This window comes from Lithobates pipiens, unplaced genomic scaffold, assembly GCF_037356315.1.
Source record: "Lithobates pipiens isolate NorthernLeopardFrog02 unplaced genomic scaffold, aLitPip1_a1.2 Scaffold_19, whole genome shotgun sequence".
NCBI classification, from domain to species: domain Eukaryota; kingdom Metazoa; phylum Chordata; class Amphibia; order Anura; family Ranidae; genus Lithobates; species Lithobates pipiens.
Window position 1 is genome coordinate 180,330,271 of NW_027507764.1, and position 27,298 is coordinate 180,357,568.

Consider the following 27,298-nt stretch of genomic DNA (forward strand, 5'->3'; position numbering starts at 1 on the left):
ATCGTACCCCTACCCATTCACCTAAAAAAAAAAGTGTCAAAAATAAACACACTACACAGGTTTTTAAAGTATTTTATTAAAGCAGTTCCGGCTCCGTGTTCTCTCCTTTCCGGTCCTTCTCCTCTCTCCGGTTCTTCTCCTCTCTGCATTGTCCGCTCTCTCTGCTGTCTTCTGCTCTTTTGCCGGGTCTTCTCCCTCTGTTTTTCTTCTGATGTTGACTCAATGTGATCTCCCGCTGTAATGCTTGGTCCTCCGTGTGCAATGACTTATATTGGTGTAGGGTGGGGCCACCCGAAAATGTAAGTTAGCGGCCATGCCCTTTGTGATGTAATCACCTGGGGTATGATGTGGTAATGACATCACAGGGGGCATGGCCTCTAACTTACATCATCGAGTGGCCCCACCCCATGCCAATATAAGTAATTGCATACGGGGGACCCAGCATTACACCGGAAGAACGTCAATGCCATTTACAGCTCAAAAACGCCATGGTGGGCATGAGGCCATAAGCTAACATGAAGAGGCATTTTTAAAGCAGAGTTCCAGTCCCCCAAACACTTTTTTTTAAAGACTCCTCTGTATTTGTCTAAAAATATGCATGACCATTCAGAACATGTCATATGTGTTGTAGTTTCAGTTTTTGTAAAAAAAAGTTCATTACTAACCATATCTCGGAAGCAGGCAGGTTCCATTTTAGCTGTGGGCATCTGAAATCCTCTTGTCTTTACTTATGGGATTTTAGTGCAGCTGACTATCCAGCAGGCTGGATCCAATCTTGCACCTGCGTGGTGAAGCCATGTAGTTTTCTCTCTTCCTGTCGGGCAACCTGTCAATCATGACATCTCGGACCCCTCCAGCTCACCCCTCCCATTTAAAAAACACAGCTGGCATAGTTTTTAAAGGCTAGCTTAGCCCCACCCACCGCTCTGTATACCATACCTCTCTTACTCATTTTCCTCCTCTACAGTGGAGTAGTTCTGAAGCCGATACTAAGTCCGTCCTAGCCCCACCCACTGCCTTGCAAGCCACGCCCCTCCCGATCAGCTCTCCTGTCTATCAACAAAGCTGGTATCATTTTGAAGGCAGTCCCAGCCCCATCCACTGCCCTGTAAACCACGCCCCTCCCGCTCAGCCCTCTTGGCCACAAACACAGCTGGTATATGTTTGAAGTCTGTTTTAGCCCCACCCACCGCCTTGCAAGCCACATCCCTCCAGATTAGCCCTCCCATCTACCAACAAAGCTGGTATCGTTTTGAAGGCTTTCCCAGCCCCACCCACTGCCCTGTAAACCACTCCCCTCCTGCTCGGCCCTCGTGGCCACAAACACAGCTGGTATATGTTTATAGGCCGTCCTAGCCCCACCCACAAAAATGTGTCGAAATAACGCAAGGTTTCGTCACTAGGTGATTCATAAGGATTGCTGGGATACATGACGCTGCTATCCCAGGAGCCCTTGCTGATCGCCCAGTGACGTAATCGCCTAGGCGATGAGCGGTTTGAAGTGCTGCTTAAAAAGGCATTTCCCACTTCCATTGGGAAAAGCATGCTCAAGGGGGATACCAGAGAAAGGAGGTATAAAAAATGGGTGGAACTCCGCTTTAAGCTGCAAAAAATGCTCATAAACGGCTGTAAAAACGTCAGTGGGCATGTAGCCTAATCTGTGGCAAAATAGGTGTTATTCGGAGTCTGGCCGTTCAGCTGTTTTGTTCAATTTTCTACAAGATTGCAGAGCCTGCACCTGAAGTTGTTAGTGGGGAGTGCGGTTTTAGAGACGCCAACACGATTGGAGTGGCATCGCTACCTCATATTTTAGACTTGAATGAACAGGATACGATTTTGCTCCAACTTTGAGATAGTTCAACTTGTCCTTTGACCAATCAAAACAATCCCAGTGTGACATAAATTCCCTTTCCTGCTGCTGTATTCACCATGTCGAATGTCACAAGTTGGATGGTTAGGATGAGGAGCCGACTTTGATACGACTTCAATGATATTGAAAGGGCTGAAAACAAACCAAAGTCAGACCAAAGTAGTGCAGTAACCTTTTCTAAAGTCAGACCTACTTGTGTCAGACCAGTTAAAGTGGAGTTTCACCCAAAAGTGGAACTTGCGCTTTAAGTACTCCTAGTTTAGAGTGGGACTTCCTGTCCCACTTCTTCCTTCCTGCTCTTGGCTGCCTAGGTGACTCCTCCTCTCCCCCTAGATGGCCCCTCCCTCTCTGCAATCTGGGACACGTCACAGGTACCAGAAGATTGCCTGGCCACTGGCAGAGTGTAGCTCGGCTCGCTCATGCACAGTGCACGCCCGGCTGTGAAGTCGAAAGCTATCATGGCTGGGTGCCCACAGTTATGGCTGCGCCAGCGGAGAAGAAGGGGAGAGGAGCGAAGGCTCCGGGGCCTACATCGCTGGACTGTGGGACAGGTAAGTGTCAATTTATTAATAGTCAGCATTTATACTTTTTGTAGCTGCTGACTTTTAACAAAAAAAAATAAATAAATACAAGATATAAATACAATTGTGGGGGTTTACCTGTTCTTTGATTGTATCATTTGCAACAGTATGCAATAACCTCACTATATCTTGTTGTATTTAAATGTCTCTTATCATCAATAATTTTGGTTTCTTTTCAATAAATTAATACTTTTAAACTTATGCCCTGTACACACGATCGGATTGTGTTGTCGGAAAATCCGATCGTGTGTGGGCTCCATCTGACTTTTTCCATCGGAATTCCCGACACACAAAGTTTGAGAGCTTATGTACAAGGCATTATTCTGTTCCAATCCTTGGGTACTGAGATAGTCCATAAGAATCATTGTTGTCGTGGGGCAATTTTTTGAGTAGCCCCTGACAAATCCATCATTCATCTCCTAGGTCTAGACGGATTCTGAATTGTTGGTGTGTGTTGAACTGCACTTGTGACTTGTGCATATTCTCAGCGGCCCCTTCATGGATAAATGCTACATTTAGTTCTATTAATATGCCTTTTTAACAGGTAAAATATAACAGGGTAATATCTCCAATAACTTTATTTGAATAAATTTCTCATACAACACTTTTAATCTGCAAGCAAATTAAAATGGATTGCACACAAACAAAATAGAAACCAGATCAGTGTTGGTGTACCCAAATTTATCACGATTCCATGGCACATATACTTAGATGTACTTTGTCATCTTGATTGTGAGCATTGCCTTTTTTTGATTTCTGTATAAAACATCATCTAAAAATTCAACAGAAATAAGCAATGGTTATGTTTACAGTAATGTGGAGAACCACATCTTACAAAATAGCTATATCATTTTATTAATAACGGCAACAATAAGAGTTTATATAGCATCATCTTCTCCTGTGCCGCTGTAATCCAAACAAGGATTAATCATCATGCAAAAACACTGTACATGTACTGACAACTGCATATCTAGCAGTTGTCCCTAGAATAGGGCTATAGGTAAATTTAGTTGTGCTGGGTGGTAGCCAGCCTGGCATATTGTAGTGTTTAGTGCTTATATGACGTCTGTTTAATTCCATTCAATTGTGGCTTCTCCCTTTTGTCAGTAGGTGGCACTATTGCCTTTGACATTATTATGATGAGCTACAGTACATTTCAGTTATGATAAACATACTTTTCTCATCCAATCATATTTCCTGCGATGCATGCTGGGAAAAGCTATTTAATGGAAGGAAGTCAGGTGAATTTTTTTTGCTAGAAAATTACTCAGAACCCCCAAACATTATATATTTTTTTTAGCAAGCACCCTAGGGAATAAAATGGTGGTTGTTGCGTTTTTTATCTTGCACGATATTTGCGCAACAATTATTCAAACGTTTCATGATTTAAAAAATAACAAAATAGTAAAGTTAGCCCAATTTTTTTATATAAATGATGTTACGCCAAGTAAATAGATACCCAACATGTCACGCTTTAAAATTGCGCACATTCATGGAATGACGCCAAACTTCAGTACTTAAAAATCTCCATAGACGACGCTTTAAATTTTTTTACAGGTTACATGTTTAGAGTTACAGAGGAGGTCTAGTGCTAGAATTGTTGCTCAAGCTCTAATGCACCTCACATGTGTGGTTTGAACGGCGTTTACATATGTGGGCGGGACTAATGTGTGCGTTCGCTTCTGAGCGCAAGCTACTGGGGACAGGGGCATTTAACTTTTTATTTATTTATTTATTTATTTTTACTTTTTTTTGTTTACAACCGTGGCCCAGACGTGACGTCATAACGTCGCACCCGGGCCTCCGATGGTCATAGTGATGACCGGTGACCACCTGGTCACTGGAAATCTCTATGCTCGTCATCCGGCGGCAGGCGATTCTTTTTCTGGGTCCCGATGGCACGGGAGAGCCTGGAGAAGCACTGGATGGTGGCGGGAGGGGGAGGATGTCCCCTGCCGTCGCCTGTAAGAATTATCAAGTGGTGGAAATTCTGCTATGATCATTCTTATGGTGCACAGAATTGTTGGCTGGAAACAAGGATATCTGAATGATGCCTACAGCTGCAGACATCATTCAGATATTCCCACTGAAATTCCAGGCTGTCATATGACGTCCTTGGGCGGGAAGTGGTTAAAGCATAAAAGTGACTGACACAGTTCTTTCTTGTTCATTACCCACCATGCCCACAAACCTGCACCCTGAGAATGTATGTTATCCCTCTCTACCCCGATAGTCACCATCAGGCTCCTGGAAAATCGGGGTAGGCGCTACACATATAGCAAAACATTCATTACTGTAGAACTACAGACAAATAAAAAATGTGTTATACATGCTCTTTAATGCAATATAAGTTTGCATATAAAAACAAAATCCTTTAAATATAGAGTAAATACTTGGTGATCCTGCCAGTAAGGGATGCTTCCTCCTAGAATAGTGGTTTTCAGACTATTTTCAGTCAAGGCACCCTTTAGAATTGTGCACAATCCCAGGGCACACCAGTCTGAGGGCTCGCTTACACAAGGAGGTGCTTCCGAGTGTGTTGCGTTTTTAACAACGCTGCTCTATGCTAGTGAATCATGCAAAAAATGTGCGGCCATGATTTTTAATTTGAGCCCCACCAAAATGCATGGTATTGTGGTACCATGCATTATAGTAAAAACATGCATGCAATAGGTGGATGTGTGGGGGTGGCACTAAGAATTGCAAAGGTGCAATTACTGCACTGTACCTGGTGGGAAAAAGCCCTAAAACTTAGTTTTTAAGGCAGAGTTAAGCAGTCAATAGGTTGTAAATCCACCCCCCCATTCCCTCAACTAGCACAAATGCCCCCCTTCAAAATCCCCCCTCCTAGCACAAATCCCGCCTGTTTGTAGCATAAACCCTGTGTCCAAATGCACCCCCCACCACAAGTTCCCCCTGCAAAGTTCCCTCTTTAGCACAAATCTTCCCCCCTCTGCCTTTATCACAACAAACTTACAGAAAGCCCGGATACAGTCTGATGATTAAAGGTGTCCCGTGTTAACTATGGTGTATACGGAGCAGGGAGAGCACATCATGTTCCTCCTCAGGGCTCTCTCCCCCTTCCTGCTGCTATCTATACTACTTTTGACAAAACTGAAAGCTGAATGCACTGCCCGACCTTTCCTTAGCAACCAATGACGTCATCGGTTGGTAGGACGCATACAGCTGGCTTGTACAGTTTTCAGTTTTGCTGGCAGTAGTATACAGTTGTGCTGTTCAACCCTTCCCTCAACAGTTCTATCATTTAGTAAATGCTGATATGCCTGAGTTTAAATTGATATATAAAGGTCGGGCATGCAATAAAAAGTTTACTAAGATATGGCAGCCATGGTTGGATATCCTATTAGGAGGAGGTTTCTTTAGCCCAGCAAACCTTAAAGTGGTTGTAAACCCTCCCCTACAACTTTGTCCCATGTGAATCAGCATAAAAAACCCTAACGATCACTGCTTGTAGATATCTTCTTACTTGCTTAGTATTGTAATCCTTTTTGTTCTTTAGAATGATGTCACTGATAAGTCATTGCTATTGATATGCTATTCTGACCCTCACAGTGTATATTTTTGAACTAGGGGAAAACCCCAGACAGTGAATGTCTCCATTTTGTGTTTTATGTCTGTATACACTGTATCTAGACTTTTCAAATGTTCAATAAACTTGTGCCTGTTTAAAAAACAAAAAAAAAGAATGATGTCACTGAGCATGCCCAGATCTCCCCTGATTTATGGCACACTCTCTGTCTTATCTATCTGTTATAAGGACTTCCTACGGCACACCACTGAACTTCCAGCAGGCTGCTAATCACTCAGAGCTTCCTTCTACACACCATGTGACCATGTGACCTCGCATACAGTGTAAAGCAGGGAATGAGACAGCAGTACTGCAGTCTTATCAGCTGAAGCTGATAGGACTCATATAGGCAAACACTAGGTAATCAGCACAAGTAAATACTATGAAATAAACAAGTCAGCTATGAACAGGGAAGCAGGGTTGCCATAGAAACGTTGGATTGAGAAGGAGGCTTAGTTAACAGTACAGGAAGTGCTCAATGTAAGGGCGGAAATACACTCCACTGTGGACTCAGAAAACAATACTTAAGATGGAGCTGCCTAACCCCTGGAAACAAGTTTTTTAAAGTTTCTTTAAACAGTAAGTAATATGCGATTTGGACTGAATTACAGTGGCTATAGTTTGATAATTACTTATTAGAATGGACTAAATGAAAAGATGCATTAGAGTGGGAGAGTTTACCTTGTCTTTAACTTTAATGTACTAATACTGTATGCATTTACCAATAGGATGTGTGTGTATAAACTAATGTGTTCTGGGGTTTTGGCACTTATTTTTCCCTGGTTATTGGTACTGTCACCCACTTGAGGGCTATATGGTTAATAATTCTTTCTGTGCCTTCGGGGTGCTGTAATTTGACCTGTTTTCTATGCATTTTCTGTATTTTTTTGTTTATTGCCATTGTTCTAATTCTATTTTTGTGTCTTTATGGAAAAACTTAAATAAATGCCTTTCAAAAAAGAGTTGGTAAGCTGCAGTATGATACATTTTTGCTTTTGGGTTGAATGCCACTTTAAGCAAGATAAATTTAGAGATAAGAGGTAGAAACCTATGGCAAGAGACCGAGTAAGCTGTATAAAAGATGTTGTTGGATACTGGAGGATGAAATCTCATTGGACCAATGACTGAAAAATGTTTAGGTCTTGTTTGGAGTGGATGAAGGTTTCCAAGCATACCAATAGTACATGAAAAAAAATTCCAGAGAAAGGGTTAGTCTTGTGAACAACCTTGACGATGAAAGTATAAAGAAAGGACTTGGTTAGATGAGAAGAAATAGGTCTAATGCCGGGTACACACGATTGGACTTTCCGGCAGACTTGGTTCGGCGGACCGGAATCCGTCTGACAATTCGATCGTGTGTGGGCTCCAGCAGACTTTTTTTTCCTAAAAGTCCGGCGGACCTAGAAAAACATGATTCAAATCTACCCAATGGACTCAAGTCCGGCGGACTAAAAATCGGGAAAACCATTCGTCTGTGTGCTAGTCCGACGGACCAAATATGACGCAAGGGCAGCTATTGGCTACTGGCTATTGAACTTCCTTGTTTAGTCCCTCTGACATCATCATGTTCAAAACGAACGGATTTTCGAATCGACTTAGTCCGGTCATGTGTGGCCAAGTCCGTTTTGTTCAGAAAGTCTGTCGGACCTCTGCCGAAAGTCCATCGGGAAGACCGTTGGACCTAGTCCGTCGAAAAGTCCATGTATACGCGGCATAAAGCAGAGCAGCCATTGCAATTTTGTAGTTTCTGTAAATTAAAATGAAAATGTATGAAGGGATTGAGATAGGTGGAGCTTTGTAGCTTAAAGACCAACTCCAGAAAAAAAACCCTTGCAGTGTTCATCCCCTCTACACTGCAAGAGCTAAACGCTTTTTATGTCTAGTGTTGGATGAAAGGGCTGCATTTCTATCTTACTCCTTACCCCTACTCCAACCAGCTCTAGTGCTGTCCTCTTTTTCTTATGGCACTTCAGGGTGTAGGTTGTCCTTCAGCATCATCACTTACAATTTAGGGCTATTAGCTCTGCATTGTACATGAAGGAGGCAGGAGTGTAACAACGGGACACAACTCCCGCCGTACTGTTTGTCCCAGGTTCGGATTGGTTATTACGAATTAGAGAGGTCCATTGACAAGGGCAACTTTGCCGTGGTGAAACTGGCCACACACATCGTTACACGGGTACAGTTTTACACTATGTGTGGCCGTTTGTTCCTACAATTGTGAATGTAGCCTTACTACCAAATTCAGAAGGAATGGAGTGGTACAAGTCTGCAGAGGACAATGTTACAACAAGGACCCGGACTATAATGAATGTATGAACTTGGAATTTAGTAGTGTCATGTGTCAGAAATTAATGGATATAGGCAAATTTGGATAAACAGTGTTATACTTTTGGGCAGTAGTTTGAATGTGTAAATGTTTGCAACACCCCAGGCTTCTAAGTCAACCATAGGCGATACAAAATAGATAGAATACTGAGGAACAGAGAATTAAAGATGGAGTTTTGTCTATAACTGTAATTATTGACACCCCAATGCTATCTCTTTATGAGTAGTATCAGCCAACTAATTATTCTTCCTATACCTGAAACACATACACATATACATACATGTCCAGACACAAAAAAAGAACATTATCTTGTGTGTTTCATACCCAGAGCTCTAGAAATGGACACAGGAAGCTGACAATTTTCCATCTTGGCCAATCTAAATTTTTTACCCCTTTGGTAGTCTCTCCCCCATCTTCTTTTTTTTTTGTTTTAAATCTAATCCTGTTATTTCCAGAAGTAAATCCTATCTGGTCGGATAGGAATAGTGGTATCACTTTATTTACTGTAATCTGAATAATAGCATCTTTGCTATGTGTTTTGTTAAAGGGAAATTGGTTCATATGACTAAACATAGTCAGGATTGCTATTATCACTGCTTTCTTCATAGACTTGGACTATGCTGCTACTGCGAGCGAATTTGGCTTGCAGTTGCAGAGGAGCCCCATTGAAATCAATAGGTGAGTTTGACAGGCAGTGCTGCCTATCAAACTCTGCAGCCTGAGTTAAAGATGCTGCAGCTAAAAAAATAAAAATAAAAAGAAGTTGCAGCTTGAAGTAAAGCATCACAGCTACGGCATTTGTACAGCCCTGTCCAAATGTCTTTTTAAGATTTGGGTCAAGGACGTGTGGTGAAGTCCGTAGCTGGTAAGGCACTGGCTAGTATAAGAGCCAGATACACACAGGTTACATATGCTGTGATCCTTAGAGCGAGAGCAATAATTCTAGCACTAGACGTCTTCTCTAACTCTAAAAAATTTTAAAGCGTCGCCTATGGAGATTTTTAAGTACTGAAGTTTGGCGCCATTCCTCAAGTGTGCGCAATTTTAAGCGTGTCATGTTAAGTATCTATTTACTCGGCGTAACATCATCTTTCATAGTGTACAAAAAAATCATGCTAACTTTAGTGTTTTTTTTTTTTATTTATGAAAGAGTTTCTTTCCAAAAAAAACACATTGGAAAATTGCTGCCTAAATACCGTGTGACATAAAAAGTTGCAATGACCACCATTTTATTCCCTAGGGTGTCTGCTAAAACAAATATATTTAATGTTTGGGGGTTCTGAGTAATTTTCTAGAAAAAAAAATAAGATTTTTACATGTAAGAGACAAGTGTCAGAATTGACCTGGGTGGTAAGGAGTTAATTACCATAAGAAAGTAATATACAAATAATTATTATATATTGTTTTTAGGTAATTAAGGCACTGTGAGCTTATCATCTGTCTGCTGTAAACAGAGTTTGCCAGCTTGTACATTTTTTTAATTTTGGGCAAATGGGCCTATCTTTAGGTAAGGGCCTGGAGATACAGCTCCAATAGCCCCTATGTTAATCCGGCCCTGATCCCAGTGCCATAACTGGATGCTGAATGTATTATAATTTTTTTCTGGGAAAGCTAAGGCACAAGACATCTTCTGTCTTTGTTGATTAGATTCTACCACACATACTACTCATTTGCTGAAACAATCTTCTCTAATCAGTGCTATCAATCAAAAAAGTATGTTGTGGTGCCTGTTTTTCTGTTTTTTCTCAGCAGCTTTTCTAAATGTAGAGAAAGAGAAGTTCCCACTGCTGTTATAGGGAACATCTAGAAAACATAATAGTGCCCAAGCAGTGCCCTCAGAAATCTACCTTTTTGTCTTGCATTCCTCTTGAACCTTAAGCCTCATATCTGCATATATTCAGTGTGAACCTATCTAAGGCAAATGTGGCAAACACAAGGCCCGCAGTCCAAATCTGACCCACTAGGGCTTGTCATGTGGCTGTCAGAGCAGCCGCCACCTCCTGTTTTCACCCTTTTCTTCCCGCTGTCACTTGTAAACACAGAAGCCGTCTGTGTTTACAGTGACAGCTATGCTCTCACCGTCTCCTGAATCCCCGCAGGCACTAGCGGCAGGGCACAGATCTTACAAAAGGATCTCCCTGCAAGGTGACAGAAATTAATTAACTGGTACTTCAGCCGAACAAACAGATCCACTTATACAGTTACTAGAGCCCAATGCGCAGGGAGGGGTGTTAGGGGGTGATGAGGGCTGTGGAGGTGTGGAGGAAGATGTGTACAGAGGTGGGGGGAGAGTGGCAGGTGCAGAGGTCAGAACCCAGGAGGAGGGGTGGAAATGACATGATGCATACTGTGCATTACGCACCCCTAAACTCTGCACTATGTACATAACACACCCCTAAACCCCTCTGTATGTAGTGCACCCCTGAACCCAGCACTCTGAATGTATTGCACCCCTGAACTCTGAACTCTGTACATAGTGCACTCCAAATACAACCACCTGCAATGAAATTGAGTTTGACATCCATCTTTGATCTAGGTCACTGCTGCCTTTACCTTCTAGTCTCTTGAGATTTGAAGTGAGATTTGATAAATGTCACTACTTTGTTGCTCACTGTTCTCCATGCTGGAGAGGTTACTGTACCTGAAGACCTGCAGGGAATGCATCTTTCTCTTCTGCTTCATTCAGCCTGTAGATCTGTGCTTTCTCCACCTTTCCTGCTACTTCTTCAATATGTCCCTACCACTGTCATCTGATCACCAGTGATCAGGGGACAGGTCTGAAATGAGAAAGAAAAGCCTCTCCTCTATCAAGATGGCCATCTCTGCACAGAGACTCAGTGTAGAACAAGGCAAGTTGGTATTGGGTAAAAGATCAGCTACAAGGAACAGATGATTAGTCTTTTGTCCCATGATTGCATTTTTGGGCACATCTTTCAGATGTTCTCTTTATGAGGGCTTTCACACTGCCGAGCCCATAGTGTCGGCGGTTAAAACGCCGCTATTTTTAGCTGCGTTTTACAGTCGGATTTTCAGCGCATTTCGGCCGCTAGCGAGGTGCTTTTACCCCCGCTAGCAGCCGAGAAAGGGTTAAAATCACCCACAATATGCCGCAATAGCAGCGTTTTGCCGGCGGTATTGCAGCACTGCCCCATTGATTTCAATGAGGAGCAGCAGTGGAGGAGCGGTAAACACACCGCCATACTGCTGAAAGTGGTATTGAACCCTCAAGCAAAAATTTAATATATTGCAGTTTACCAGCAACAATTTGTCAATGGAATATACTTTGTGTGTAAGTGAAAAAGGTTTAACCATTTAAACACTAAGTCTTTCCTGACGGGCTCCATGGCAGCATACGTGTGGGTTAGCCCCGCCACCATAACTACCCAATAGGACCCCTCTCCCATAAATCTTTGCTCCAGGCTGCTATCCGTGTTCCTTTTTTGTCCTCCTCCGTAGGACAGGTGTTCTCCTACCTGAAAATATCTTCACTGCGATCAAAATCGGGCGATTGTCAAGTTATGTTCCTCCGATAGGCCCTGTCTGTGAAGCATGGGCATGGAGTGTATGGCAGAGTAGCGTGGAAGATTTGGATTTATGACAATGCGCACGGCTTGTTACCTACTGTTGTAAGGTGGCCATTATCTGCCAGGATGACCGGTGGTGTGTGTCTGACATTGTTCGGCCGGATGATCGTTGGTGGAGTGGTGAAAAGTTTTATATCCTTTACATGGCAGCAGTGCGTTTGTGTTACCTGTCTCTTTTGTTCCTGTGTCTCCCCGGCTGGTTCTATGCTTGGCGCTGACGCTTCTGCGTTCCAGCAGCCTCCTTCTCCTATTTCCAGGTCCAGCGCGGCATTCTGTGCATGCGCAGACCTGATCCGAAGCGAGGCTTGGTTCTCACGCATGCGCGCGGGCACCTAGCATCTGACGTCGCCAATGACGTCACAGGTGCCACATTTAAAAACCAGAGAGAGCTGTCAGAGCCCCGGGAATGATTGCAGGATATTTAGCGATTTCCCGGGGCTATTCTCTGAACAATACAAGGTAGGATGATGTCTGGCTTTGGTATTGTGTTGCTCTCTGAGTGATGTTTAGTTGCTTATGGGGGTTTATTATTTTACAGTCAGTGATCAGTAGTTATGGATGCCTCACTGCCCCCTAGTGACCAGCCCGCTTGTAACAGGTATGTACATAGCTGGTTTGCTGTGTATATTTGGAGAATTATTTTAGCATTTGATACCAGCTTGTCTTTTTGTTTATGTCTCTTTCTTGTATATTTCCTTATAGCCCTTCTAGATCCGATCTGCAGTATAGTGCTCATAGTCGCAGTGGATCGTCAAAATCGCACCACCATAAATCATCTGCAAGGTCTAGTCATCATAGATCTTCTAGATCTGAACAGCGCAATAGAGATTATTCGCACCCCCCCTTCTGCTCACTCTAGTAAGAAGCCAGAAAAATCATGTTGGTGTTGCAGGATGCCTGTTCCATCAGACAAGTCGCTTTGCCATCATTGTTTTTCTAAAGCCGCAGATGAGAGAGATGGTGCAGATCAACGTCTGGAGTCAATGGTGAGACGGGTAGTAAAGGAGTCCTTGCAACAAAGGGAAATTCAACAAACTATTGAGTTCCCTTCAGACCCATTATGTCCCTCAGAGGGGGAAGGGTTATTGCAGTCTTGGGAAGCCTCCCAACCAAGTCGCCACTCTGTTCCCGTTTCAGACAGGGATTCGGAACTGGAAGATCCAGGTTTGGGGTTTGATTACGCATTAGTGCCTGCGTTAGTCAAGGCGGTGAGAGAGGCCCTGAAGTGGGAAGATCCTATTACTCCCCCCCCCCCAAACAGAGGAAGTTTTTTAAGCAACTCAAGCGGCAATATTTTCCTTTTTTATCTGAATTGGGAGAAATTATTTCTGATGAGTGGAGCAAGATGGACAAGAAAAGTTACATGCAGTCAAAAATATTTAAGCTGTACCCCTTCAAAGAGGATGATGTAAAGCATCTCGAATCAGCTCCTTTGGTGGATGCAGCGCTTATGCGTTTAGTTAAATATGTAACTCTTCCCTTGGAGGACACGGTTTCTTTTAAAGATCCGTTGGAGAGGAGAATTGATTCAGATTTGAAGAGAATTTATTTGACTTCTGGGATGGCATGAAAACCAATATTGGGTTGGCAGCAGTGTCAAAGGCTATTGAATCCTGGGCGGATAATGTGGAAGAATTCTTAAGAGGAATCTCTATGGATACGGTTATACATTCTCCTATTCAGGAGATCAGAATGGCTTCCGCCTTTCTTGGGGAGGCATTTATTGATGTCATCCGCCTGCTATCCCGGGCTATGTTGGCAACAGTCATGGCGCGCCGTGCTTTATGGCTCCGTCCATGGTTGGCGGATCCAGCATCTAAGCAGGCTTGGTGCCGGATCCCCTTTGAGGGGGCCTCTTTATTTGGTAATAAACTGGATAGCGCCATATCTGGTCTCCTCCCTCAAGATAGACGTCTTCAGAACCAGAAACGTCCTTTTCTAAGAAGGCAGAATTCGGATCGCACTAGGGATGCGTGCAGTTATAGACCCGGCTGGGAGTTTTCTAGATCATGGAAGTCTAGACAATCTTCCGTCAAAAAGACCTCAAAAGGGATTCTTCTGAGAATCAGGATTAATCTTTTTGAAATTGGGCCCGCTCAAACATGTCAGGTGGGGGCTCACCTTCTCCACTTCCGGCATGTTTGGGTGGCCTCAATTCAAGATTATTGGACCGTAAAGACAGTGTCCTCCGGTCACAAATGGGTCTTCCTCAACAGCCCAAGATTAAGGTTTGTTCCCACAGCAGTTCCAGGCTCAGAGGAGAAGAAACAGGTCCTATTGACTTACGTCAGTTGTTTATTAGATCAAGGCACAGTTGTTCCCGTGCCAGGTGACGAACGTTGCAAAGGCACGTACTCCCCTCTGTTTATGATACAGAAGAAAAACGGCACATGGAGGCCAGTGATAGATTTGACCCACCTCAATTCCTTTATTCACAAGGAAAAATTCAAGATGGATCTCTGCTTACGATTCAGTAGTCAGTGCATTTGGGAGATTGGTTAATATGAATCGATTTGAAGGACGCATATTTCCACGTGCTGGTAGCAAAGAATTTTCAGCAATATCTCTGCTTCGCAGTAGGCAAACAACACCTACAGTTTACATGTCTCCCTTTCGGGTTAACAACATCACCTCGGGTCTTCTCCAAAGTCCTCTTAGCCTCAGTAGCTCTTCTCAGAATCAAGGGTGTTTGTCTCCACCATTATCTGGACGATTTACTCCTATTGTCCCAGAACAGAGATCAGATCGACCAAAAGGGTGTCGGAGATTAGGAGTCTTGGGTCAGTGGAACTGTTTCTGACCTTTTTTCCGGACAGAGTAGTTCTGATTCCTATGTTAGGATCAAATCCGAAAGTTACGTCAATATTTCATGAAAATCAGGAAATTGTTCTACCTACGTTTAAGATGTCGGACAACCAAGAATTTCATCCTTTGGATGTTGGTCGCACGTTGAAACAATATCTGGAAGCTACGGCTTCGTTCAGACGAACAGATTTTCTTTTTGTACTTCTACACGGCAAGAACAAAGGGATGCGATCCTCAATTGGATCAATCTCATCTTGGATCGTTAAAACTATTCAAAGGGCTTACAAGGCAAAGGGCTTTGTTCCTCCTGAGGCAGTGATGGCTCATTCGACTCGGGGGATTTCGACCTCATGGGCAGCATCTCAGCCTGTCGCACCGGAAATGATTTGTAGAGCAGCCTCTTGGTCATCAATTAATACTTTTGTTTCCCATTATTGTGTTGAACGAGCTGCGCTTTCTTCCGTTAATTTTGGTTTTGTCAGTGGACAATGTGAAATACATTTTTTGGTTTCTTTGCTCAACATTTTAGCCCACCCGGATGTGTTTGGCGAGTTATTTCCCACACGTATGCTGCCATGGAGCCTGTCAGGAAAATGGAAAATTTCTATCAAATACTTACTGTAATTTTGCTTTCCTGATAGGCTCCATGGCAGCAGGAGTTCCCTCCCAAATGTTTGGAGTAGGCCAGTTACGGAACACGGATAGCAACCTGGAGCAAAGATTTATGGGAGAGGGGTCCTATTGGGTAGTTATGGAGGCGGGGCTAACCCACACGTATGCTGCCATGGAGCCTATCAGGAAAGGAAAACTACAGTAAGTATTTGTTATAAATTTTCAATTTTTTCTGACATTTGTTGGTTTCAAGTTAAAATCATTTTTTTTTGCTCGAAAATTACTTAGAACCCCCAAACATTATATATATATATATATATATATATATATATATATATATATATATATGTGTATATATATATATATATATATATATATATATATATATATATATATTTAGTAGACACCGTAGAGAATAAAATGATGGTTATTGCAATATTTTATGTCACACTGTATTTGCTCAGCAGTCTTTCCAATGCAATTTATTTTTTGAAAAAATGACTTTAATGAATTAAAAAAAAAAAACAAAAAAAAAAAAACGTAACCAGTAAAGTTAGCCCATTTTTTTTTGTATAATGTGAAAGATTTTTTTCATTGCGAGAATCGTGATCTTTTTATTCTAAGCAAAAAAATTGTGATTCTCATTTTGGTCAGAATCGTGCAGCTCTACTGCAATATAATACTGCAAATGTTTGCATTTGGCTTTAACAAGGGTTCAACACATTTTATATTAATAGGAATAAAATAATTATTAGATGTTTAAAAAAGCAATTCAAACACTATAAAGCAGGTTCTCCAAACTATGGCCCTCCAACTTTTACACATCCCATGAGGCATTGTAAAACTCTGACATTCACAGACATGACTAGGCAAGATGGAAATTGTAGTTCCTGTCCTGAACAACTGGAGGACAATAGTTTGGAGACCACTGGTAGAATTACCAGTGCATCCATAATTTAGCAATACCTTTTTTGCACACTTACCTGTTTTCCACCCCATCCAAAATAGAGTGGTATGCAGCTATATCTTTTTCAAGCTGCAACTTATGAGACAGCAGATGTTCTCGATCCCTTTGATGCTGCTCAGTCTCACTTTTGATTTCCTCCAGTTCTGCTTCCAGCTTGGTGATCACAGAGCCTAGGTTCTGGAGCTCAATATCGTGCCAGTGTTTAGCATCATGCAATGAGTTCTCCAAACCTCTTTTCTGTAAACACATACATACAAATATATTTATATATAATGGCAATTATACAACTACATAGTATAGTATTAAATATTACTCCTTCACAATTATCAGGGCATAGTGTACAAAGATTTTCCCAGTATCTGATATAGTCTCTGTATATAGTATCTGATATCGATATAGATAGATATAGATATATATAGAATCAGGTTGTTGTTGCAAACAGAAAACTAATTTAGAATGCCCATATTATCCTTTACAAAATTTTACAAAATTGTACTTTTTCATACTAACGCATGTGGGTTCTACACTATGGGGTTGATTTACTAAACTGGAGAGTGCAAAATCTAGTTCAGCTGTGCAGGGCATCCAATCAGTTTCTAACTTCAGCTTGTTTAATTAAAAGGTAACCCCACTTTCATGGGTAAAAACAAAACAAAAAAATAAATAAATAAATAATATAGCATATATGTAGCGCCGGCTCCTGAAGAGCACACGCTATGTGTTTTCAATTTAATGTTACACCTAAACTGCAGTTTGGTTTGGGTTTAATTACTCCAAATTTTGACCTCAGCATCAGTTTGACTAGACTACAGGATGTTCTGCCTAGCCACAGGCGGCGCTGTCACTTCTGGCAGGTATGGAGACACAGTCTGGTTGGGTGCTTTAAGGTTACTTTCTCTCGGAACCCGCCCAGTGGGAGTGTCACTCTTGCTGTGCTTTCTGGGAGAGGGTACTTAAGATGAGGATGTCATGTGTTTTGGGGCTTCCGGTTCAGAAGTATGTTCTGACTGCATGGTCCTGGTCCTCCTGACCAGCCCCCAGGATGCCTATGGCCTGGGGAGCGGATTCACCCGACTTTACGTCCCGGGGCTGGCTAGCCCGAGGCGAGGAAACTAAAGAAAGGATTCGGAGGTGGCCGTCTCAGGTTGTGGAGAGGCCCAGCAACTTCGTAGTTACCCAGGGGAGGACTCTTCGGAAGAAGGCCATTCAAGAATTGGATTTTCAACAACAGCCTGGAAAAGCTGAAGGACCTAAAGTGAATCCAAGCTCATGCGGTATCGCCGGACCGGCTGCAAGATACTGGTACCACACGAGTGTTCTACAAGCTTTTCAAGTTTCCTTACACGTGTTCTATAACAAAATCTGTGGCAGAGACTTGTTCCTGATTTAAACACCCTGTTGGCTGCTAGGCCTGGTGAGAGAAGGACTATCCAACTGGGGTGAGGATCCAGCTGTGAATAGCTATTCTCTGGATTTTACTCAAAGTAAGAAAGTTCTTTATTCTTGACTTTGACACTAATGCCGCGTACACACGACCGAATTGTCTGGCGGACTTAGTCCGGGAAACATTCCGCCGTACTTTCTAATGAACGGACTTGGCCAAACTCAGAAAGCCCGGTGATTTCTAACGCAATGACGTACAGCACATACGACGGGACTAGAAAAAGGAAGTTCAATAGCCAGTAGCCAATAGCTTCCTTCTCGTACTTGCTTCTGAGCATGCGTCATTCTTAGTTCGCCGGACTAGCACACTGACGAACGGATTGTCCGCTGAAAGCCAAGTCCGGCGGATAAATTTTGATGTAAAACTACTTTCTAAGTCCGCCGGACTTTACAATGAAAAAGTCCCCTGGTGCCCACACGACTAAGTCCGCCGGACAATTCGGTCGTGTATACGCGGTATTAGAGTACCTGGACTTTTCACCTAAACCCTCTGATCCTATACTGAGAGACTGTTGTTAACTGCGTTTTTTGCAAATAAAAATCCCTTTAAGCAGATCTGTCATCAGTCTCTATAGCTTTTGGGCCATCTACCACGGGAAACCCCCAGAAGTAAATCGAGGTGGAGAAGGTAATGGTAAGCCCAATAAAACCAGGCGCTCCTTCGGGGGTCAGTGCTACATATACAATTGCGACACAAGTCATATTGTAATTGAATGTTATTAAAAATGACCTTTCCTTTTCAATATGCAGCTCTGTAATGTTCTGTGAAATGCAATACAGTATGGCTACCTGGAGGTGTTCTGTACACAGAATGTGTACAGAACGCCCCCCAGAAACATAATTTCCTGCTTGTGTGATTGGCTCCCTGATTTTCCCAGAAGTCTACACTAAGATACAAGTCAGATTTTTGGCATTCCCTGCAACAAAAATTTCATTTTTGGTGAGATATTCCCAATAGGAAATCAAGTCTTGTACGACCGGAAAGTTGCATGACTTTGACGCGACTTGAAGCAATGCCTGTGTAATGTTGAGCTTTATGGACCTCAAGTCACATCAAAGTCGGACCAAAGTAGTGCAGGGACTACATTGAAGTCACTACGACTTGAAGTCACACAGACATGAACGGTACTCATTTGAAACCATGGGGTACGACTTGTCATGCTACTTTGCAGGACAAGTCACACAAGTGGGAAAGGGGGCTAAAGGGATGCTGACCCTGCAGTTTTCCTCATTAGAACTCTACAGCTGCAGCAGCTGGTTGATAATTATAAAACCACTTCCATTAGACCCGGGGTCGGCAACCCGTTGATCGCGGGCTACCTGTCGACCATGGGAAGGTGGGAGGGAAGTGGGGAGTGGTTACTGCTGTGTGTGTGTGTGACGGGGGAGGGGGGATGTGAAGGGGCAGTGGACACTGCTATGGGCAGGGCCAACCCCATAGCAGTGTCCTCTACCACACTTCACATTACCCACTCCCCTCCCCCAATCCCTGCATTCTAAGCGTAACATACTCCTGATCCCTGCATTCGGAGCGCAACGCACTCCTGATCCCTGCATTCTGAGTGCAACGCACTCCTAATCCCTGCATTCTGAGCGTAACACACTCCTGATCCCCGATCCCTGCATTCTGAGCATAACACACTCCTTATCCTTGATTCATGCATTCTGAGCATAACGCACTTCGGATCCCTGCATTCTGAGCAAAACACACTCCTGATCTCTGCATTCTGAGCACAACGCATTCCTATTCCCTGCATTCTGAACGTAACACATCATCCTGATGCCTGCATCCGGAGCATAATGCACTCCTGATCCCTGCATCCTCAGCTCAACACACTCCTGATCCCTGCATTTTGAGCATAACACACTCCTGATCCCTGCATTCTGAGCGTAACACATTCCTGATCCCTGATTCCTGCATTCTGAGAATAAAACACTCCTGATCCCTGCATTCGGAGCATAATACACTCCTGATCCCTGCATCCTGAGCACAACGCACTCCTGATCCCTGCATTCTGAGCATAACACACTCCTGATCCCTGCATTCAGAGCATAATGCACTCCTGATCCCTGCATCCTGAGCACAGCGCACTCCTGATCCCTGCATTCTGAGCACAATGCACTCCTGATCCCTGCATTCTGAGCACAATGCACTCCTGATCCCTGCATTCTGAGCACAATGCACTCCTAATCCCTGCAGTCTGAGCACAACGCACTCCTGATCCCTTCAGTCTGAGCACAATGCACTCCTGATCCCTGCATTCTGAGCACAATGCACTCCTGATCCCTGCATTCTGAGCACAACGCACTCTTTAATCCTACATTCTGAGCGTAATGCACTACTAAACATTGCATTCTGGTTGTAACGCATTCTAAGCCCTGCACTACTTTTATTTTTGTCCACTGCATTTGGGATCTATTTTGGGTTTAACAATGTATCATCACCCACAATAGATCACAAAGGGAATGCGTTTTGAACACTATGCAGGAAACACACATGGAACCTGCCTTTCTGGTATCGCAGTCTGGTGTGAACCGGCTCTAACAACAGGACACTGTGCCCAGTGATCTTTCACTTCACCAGTGTTGTTCAAGTAGATCTCGATCTCTCTAAGGTTGCCTATCCCTGCATTAGACTCAAACAGTGATTTCTTCAGAATAAGAAAAGGTAGGAATCTGCAACAAAGTTTGTTAAAATCCCTGCAATCTAAATAGATCACCCAGAAGGAAACAAAAGTGGCGTTACGCTTTAAGTTTTGACAAAAAAAACTGTAAGCTGATTGCTTTGGTTGGTTTCACACGGGCATTCTCCATTGTCCGCATCTGCCTGCTCAGCAGGGGATCTCCCCGCTAAGCAAACTCCGCTTGACCTGGCAGACCTGATTGAACAGCCTGTGTGAAACCAGCTTTCTTTTCAGAGCTGCACCTGATTGTGCACTCTCCAGTTTTAGTAAACCAACCTCTGTGTCTGTAGAACAGCACTAGATCTATAAACATCATTCCCATTTATTTTCCAATTTATTTTCCCTGTCAGCACAGCAACTGAACTCACCAATGTCCTAAGGGACTCCGTCTCAGCCTGCAGGCTCTGGATTTTGCAGGCTGTATCATGGAATTCCTCTCTCAGGGTTTCCACAACTTCTTCCTCTTGGCTTTGTAATGCTGGCAGAGCTGCTGATTGCTGTTAAATGATAAATGAAAAGCTATGGTTAACATTTTCTTAGGGCTTGTGCACACAGACACCTACTCCCACCTCTGCACTGATAAGACCATTTAACTGCTCTATGTTGTTTCCGGCATCTAAGCTTGCCATACATGGATAGAAAATCATTTGAAAAAAACTGTCAAATTTCTTTTTTTTTTTCCATTCTTTATTTTCAAAAATGTTCCACTTTTACAAAAGAAAAAATTTCCATCTATACAACAACAAATCCTTATATTAAATAATTACTTTACCCCTTTACCCCTCCCCTCTCCCCAGAACAACTTACAGTCCAAAAGGGCTTCCATTGTCCTTCTAACCCTCTCTCGCTCGCTCCTTCCTTAACTGTATCACTCTAACATTCAAGTAACCTCAAATAATTTTCTGTTTTCAAACTGTCAAATTTCTAAAGATCTGTGGAACATGCATGCGATAGCGCCATAATTGTTTTGATAATTATCAACATATTATCTATTGCTAACAACATAAACTATGCATTTTTTGTCAATTGATTACACCATCCGGGGTTACATTTTAACATATGCATACGCTGTAGATTTTTTTCAAACTGTTCTTGATCGATTACACTACTTGTGTAGCGGGTTTGCAGAGCCCCCCCAAGAGCAACAGGGGGACTCTGGTGCTGCTATGCTGTGGGCAGCTGTGGGAAGGCATATGGCGGCATTGCACATGCGCACTCCAGCTGGTAGCAAAATGTAATGGTTAACCAAATGTGATGTGACAGCGGCTCTGTGGATTCCAGTACCCCTCCCCTCCCATTGGCCAAAGGGAGGAAGGAATCACAGAAGACCAGTGGAGGATGATGGGACGTGTAGTCCCAGAGACCAGGCTGCCCATAAGATTGAATGGGCAGATAACTACAGCTCCCAGCATGCTGAGGAAGGGGAGGAAGGAGATGAGGAGCCCAGGAAAGAGGAGAGGGAGGAGCAGTGCCGAGGTGAAGAGAGAGTTGTGAGGTAATAGGATGGTGTGGCGAAATTCCAGCTAAGGAAAAAGAGAGAGAGAAACAGACTCTAGCAGCATCTAGCATAGAGAGGGAGAAAGCCAAGCTTTTCCAGAGACTACAAGGAGAGTGCTGCTGGAGACTGAGGAGTGAGGATGGCTGAGGGGAGCCAGGAGCAGAAACAGCCATGTGGTCCACCACCGTTCAACTCAGGGACCCATCTCAGCAACCCAAGTGCCACCAGGCTCAGCAACCCAGTGCCACCCAGCCCAGTGGAGATGACCCACACTGCTTCAGGGATCACAATACCAATCCAGGTGTCCAGTCAACCGTTGTCCGGTCACCTTGCCAATTTAACTACCAGCCATCCTGATCAGCCAACGGAGGTGATCTGGTGCCTTGAAACATTGTCAAGAGCCTGAACCAGTGTTGGGAATCTCTGTTGTGTCATCACACAGAGGATTGGTGAGCAGGTGTAAACCCAAACATCCTTCTTAACACAGAACAGACACTGCATGCAGACAACTATTACCCTTTCTAGCAGCGGAGGATGCTTGTTTCGAGCTGCCACCTTTAGCCAGTCTGTTCTTATAAAACCACTACCTAATGGAATATCCTAGATGAGTACTGTCTCTATTTTGCTTGATTAAACCTACTCTCTTTACAAAGGGCCCCAATGTTTGCTAGCAGAAGACATTAGTACTCTTCAACCCAGGGCCTGTAACGTTATGGAACGGTGTTTACTGTACATGTTTGTCAGGGCTGGCCTTAGCCCTTCCTTCTCTGAGCTGGCTGCTAAGCTGACAGCTAATTGCCAGCTCCTATCTCTCCACAGTTACTATATCCTGCTCGTCAGTCCTACCTATCTATTTTAGCCCTGAAAGAATGGAGACATCTCCTCAAAGGTACCACTGTGCCAGTTCTCATTCTTACTGACCATAAGAATCTCACATTCTTGTCTGAGGCTAAACGCCTCTGTCCCAGAAGGGCACGATGGGCTCTTTTCTTGTCAAGTTTCAATTACATTGTCTCATTCTTACCCGGTACTAAGAATGTAAGGGCTGACACCTTGTCACAACAATTTTCCTTTACTTCCAAGTTGGAGTCGGTTCTGGTTCCTGTGATTTCTCCTGATCGTAATCTGGCTACGGTTCAGACCAGTCTCACTTCTCCTTTGGGTGGCAAAATTCTTGCTGCTCAGGTCCATGCTCCTCCCGAGAAACCTTGTGATTGCTGCTTTGTCCCAGAGAGCCTCCATTCTTCCGTGTTCCAAACTTATCATTTTCAAGTCTGTTGGCCACCCTGGGAAGAATCAACTCTTTTGGGCCAAAAATTCTGGTGGCCTAGTCTATGTGCTGATGTAACTGCCTTCATAGCTGCCTGTTCCATGTGTGCCCAGAGTAAGACTCCACGGCACATTCCAGTGGGAAGAAGCCCTGGACTCACCTGGCATTGTGGAGTTACCCAACTCCCAGGGCAGCACAGTTATCCTTATGGTGGGAGACTGGTTCTCAAAGATGTGTCATTGTATTCCACTTTAGAATTTGCCAACTTCCAAGGAACTAGCTTCCATTTTTTCTCAGGAAATCTTTCGCTTAAATGGGCTACCCAAGGTAATTGTCTCGGACAGGGGTAGTCAGTTTGTGTCTCAGTTCTGGCGAGCCTTTTGTGCAGCCTTTTAAGCCGTCTAGTCCAGAGGAGCTCTGCCTTCATCTTAGTTAACATCACAGAGACACTCTCCCGCATTCCTTTTAAAAGACTTGCTTGGCTGACATCCCTTCTGGCTCCAGATCCTGCTTGCTGTTTTACTACGCTCACCTCAGGCTCCCTGACGTTTGGCTTGCCTAACTATCCATTCTGGTTCATTAACTCTGGCTATGTTTTGACTACGTTTGTTCTATTTACTTTTATTATTAAACAAGTGTGATTTAACTGTACTTCTGTCTCGGTCTGATTTCATGGTTTCTGACAATGTATAACCCATTTCTTTTCTTTGTGTGTTTGCCTCTTAATGGTGTTTGCTGCCCAGAAGGAGGAGAGAAGTTGACAAATCTTCTCTCCTTCCTCTCAGCACCTGTGTTATGGGCATATAGTTTCCTTTTATACTTATGCCCTGTATCAGAAATTCAGACGGAAAAGGTCCGATCGGATTATATTGTCGGAAAATCTGATCGTGTGTGGGCCCTAACGTTCTTTATCCATCGAAAATTTGAGAGCAGAATCTAAAATTTTCAGACAAAAAAATCCAATCTGACTTTTTCAGATCGTTTGTAGAGAATTCCAACAGACAAAGTGCCACGCATGCTCAGATCAAATTATGAGACCAAAGCTTTTGGCTACTAGCCTCTACGTAGTCCCGTCGTACCGAACGCACATCACCACATTCCGAAATATCGGATTTTCCGACAACTTTGTCCGGCCGTGTGGAATGCAACACTAGTTTCGGACAAAATTCCGTCTGAAAAAAATGCAATGGATTTTGTGATCGGAATGTCCAACCGTGTGTACAAGGCATTACAGTTGCTAAATATTGCATTTTGTCATTACTACAGTATTGGTACTCTGCAATAAGATTTAACAGTGCTGTAAGTTTCCACATGTTTTAAACCGTGATAATATATTCGACTTGTTTATCACTACCAGGTGTGTCTGTTTTTTTGGTAACAATCCACAGCCAGGGTAACGGTATTTTCCATTTATGTCCTTAAACTTGTTTGCAGTCATTTTATTTAACCAGTGTGCCAGAGGGGCTGAGGTAATTCTTGGACCTGAGGTGGAGATCAGAGAACCTAAAATCACCAAGCGGCTCCTTTGGGGGTGGATCTACACTAACATTTAGAAAATCGATCATTTAGGCTCAAAAAATCCGACATGATGGTTCGTTTTTTTGCCAGTGAACTTTGCATTTCAATAATCAGAATTAGCCCACTAACATTTCGAAAGTCAAACAAACGAGCATATCAAGAGGCCTACATCATTATGTTTGCATGCTCTCAGATTTTTTAAAATGATTCTGTTGCTGTCAAGATGTACTTATGATCTGTGTAAAGAAAATGCCCCAGTACTGTTGTAACAGAATAAATTGCCATAAATCTGAACATCAGACAAATACACAAAAAACACATGACATTAAGGCCGCGTACACACGGGCGGATTGTCTGCCCAACTTAGTCCGCTGAACCGTGTTTCAGCGGACAATCCACTCGTGTGTGGGCTTCAGCGGACTTTTTCAGCGGACAATCTGACGGACTTAGTCTTTCGGAATTTCCGTAATTTTGTCCGTCCAAACTTGGTTTTGTCCGTCCAAACTTGGTTTCAGCGGACAGTTCGCTCGTGTGTAGGCAAGTTGGACGGACTAAGTATGGCGCATGCTCAGAAAGGATTTACACGGCCGAAGGTTGCATTGCAGTGTATTGGACGTCGTTTTTCTAGTCCCGTCGTACGTGCTGTACACGTCATCGCGCAAGTTTTCAGCGGACTGTCTGTTCATCGTGTGTGGTCAAGTCCGTTCATTCAAAAGTTGAACGGACTGTCTGTCGGATTGTCTGACGAACTTAGTTGGGCAGACAATCCGCCCGTGTGTACGCGGCCTAAGGCCGGGCTCACATACAGTATGCTGCTGTCGTGGTTCACAGCATGGGGTCCAATGCGTTACTGTTCATGGCATGTTTTCAATAACTCTCCTCTGTTATCTTATCTGTTCATGTACACAGGGTCGTTTATAGTCGTTTTTAGTTCAGTTGTGTTTAAAGGTTTTTTTTTTGGAACGCAAAAGATGGGTTCAGACGCTGAGTTTAGATGCATCTCAAGCGCCAAATGCTTATAAACGTGGTAACTCGCGTTCAGCCACATTTCGTAAAAAAAAAAAAAACACTTCTAAACGCAAATGTGGCATGTAAACGCGGCAAAACTGACATTTTAAATGTGGGTTACTATCTGTCAAGTTAAATCTTTCAGGAGAGGTTGTAAAAACGTCCCATGTACATGAAACCTAAAGTATCACTTACTTTGGCCTGAAGAAGAGCTCCAGATTCAGCTCTATTTTTTTCAATGTCCTTCTCCCAGTGAATTCGAATAGTCTCCAGTATATCATCAAGGCCAGTACCAATTGGAGTATCCACTTCTTCCAGCTGAGATCCTGCTAGCTGCTTGTACAGCATCTTCACATCCTAGAAATGAATAGTTTTGACAAGTTTGATTTGACTTCTTTTAAAATATCATGGCCATATTAAGCTGATCTCATCATCTATGTTTTCTTCCAATGATCATTCCCTGAAAATAAACTTTCAAGAGAAAAATATAACGGCTTCTGTCATTGAAATGCTTCTGAAAATCTGGATGGTTGGCTGTCCATTCCTAGATCTCAAACTCATAGATTAGTCCAATGGCTTTCATACCTCTTCAAGACAGTGAAGATTCTACTCAGTAATAAACATGTTATTTCCTCATCTTCTTTTTTCCTGGGCTTCCGCATGATAATATGGAAATTGACTGATATTGTGTATCTGGTTATCTATATTACGCTTACTTTTATTTGGATTCTACTGCTCGGGCTGCTTAAAGTGGTCCTAAAGGCAGAAGGTCTTTTTTTTACCGTAATGCATTCTTTGCATTAAGGTAAAAAACAATCTTCTGCATGTGCCCACATCAGCTCCCCTTATACTCACCTGAGCTTGATCTTGATCCAGCCTGGCTTTCTCCGTCCTCATTGGCTCAGAAATAGCCATTGGCTCCCGCTGCTGTCAATCACAGCCAGGAAAGAGGGAGCAGAGGGTGTTGTTGATTTGCACTCTGTGTGTCTATTGACATATAGAGCTGGCTTGGGAGTGAGCATGCAAGAGGTGGGCACTCGACAGAGGAAAGGAGATAAGAGCGTTGGCACGGGGCCCCAGAAGAGGAGGTTCAGGACCACTCTGTGCAAAACCTTTGCACAGAGCAGGTAAGTATAACATATTTGTTATTTAAAAAAAAAAAATCGATCCTTTACAATCAGTTTAATATATACTGCAGAGAATGCAATAACTTAAAAAACATTTAGACTTTAGAACCACTTTAAGCCAGTCCTGAATAAAATTATAAGTGGTTACATGTCCTTTTTAGGGGAAAAAAAACAAACTTTCTTTGTAAAAATTGTGGCTATGCAATGGTATTAGCAGCTTATAGTCCTAGGTGATATAACTAAAGCATAAACATTTTTAAAAATAATTTTTTTTTTATTGTACCATATGTTGATATTGACTTCATGTACCAGAAAAAAAGTCCCAATAATGTTGAATTTCTAGGCTGAATTCAATTTTGACGATAATATTTATAAATGTGTTTGCTCCTAAAGTCTATGACTAACTTTTAGAT

At 43.1% G+C, this 27,298-nt stretch overlaps 1 protein-coding gene across 1 annotated transcript in view; it reads right to left on the reverse strand.

The window, feature by feature from the left end:
• Positions 1-3,011: 3,011 nt before the first annotated feature.
• BFSP2 (beaded filament structural protein 2) overlaps positions 3,012-27,298 on the reverse strand; it is a 63,619-nt gene continuing 39,332 nt past the window's right edge. Inside the window, exons 4-7 of the mRNA XM_077491523.1 lie at positions 25,954-26,115; positions 20,833-20,961; positions 16,354-16,574; positions 3,012-3,223 (exon numbers count right to left, since the gene is read on the reverse strand). Of these exons, the coding sequence (XP_077347649.1) occupies positions 3,220-3,223; positions 16,354-16,574; positions 20,833-20,961; positions 25,954-26,115 (516 nt within the window). The 3' untranslated portion in view covers positions 3,012-3,219. The remainder of the gene's footprint in view (positions 3,224-16,353; positions 16,575-20,832; positions 20,962-25,953; positions 26,116-27,298) is intronic.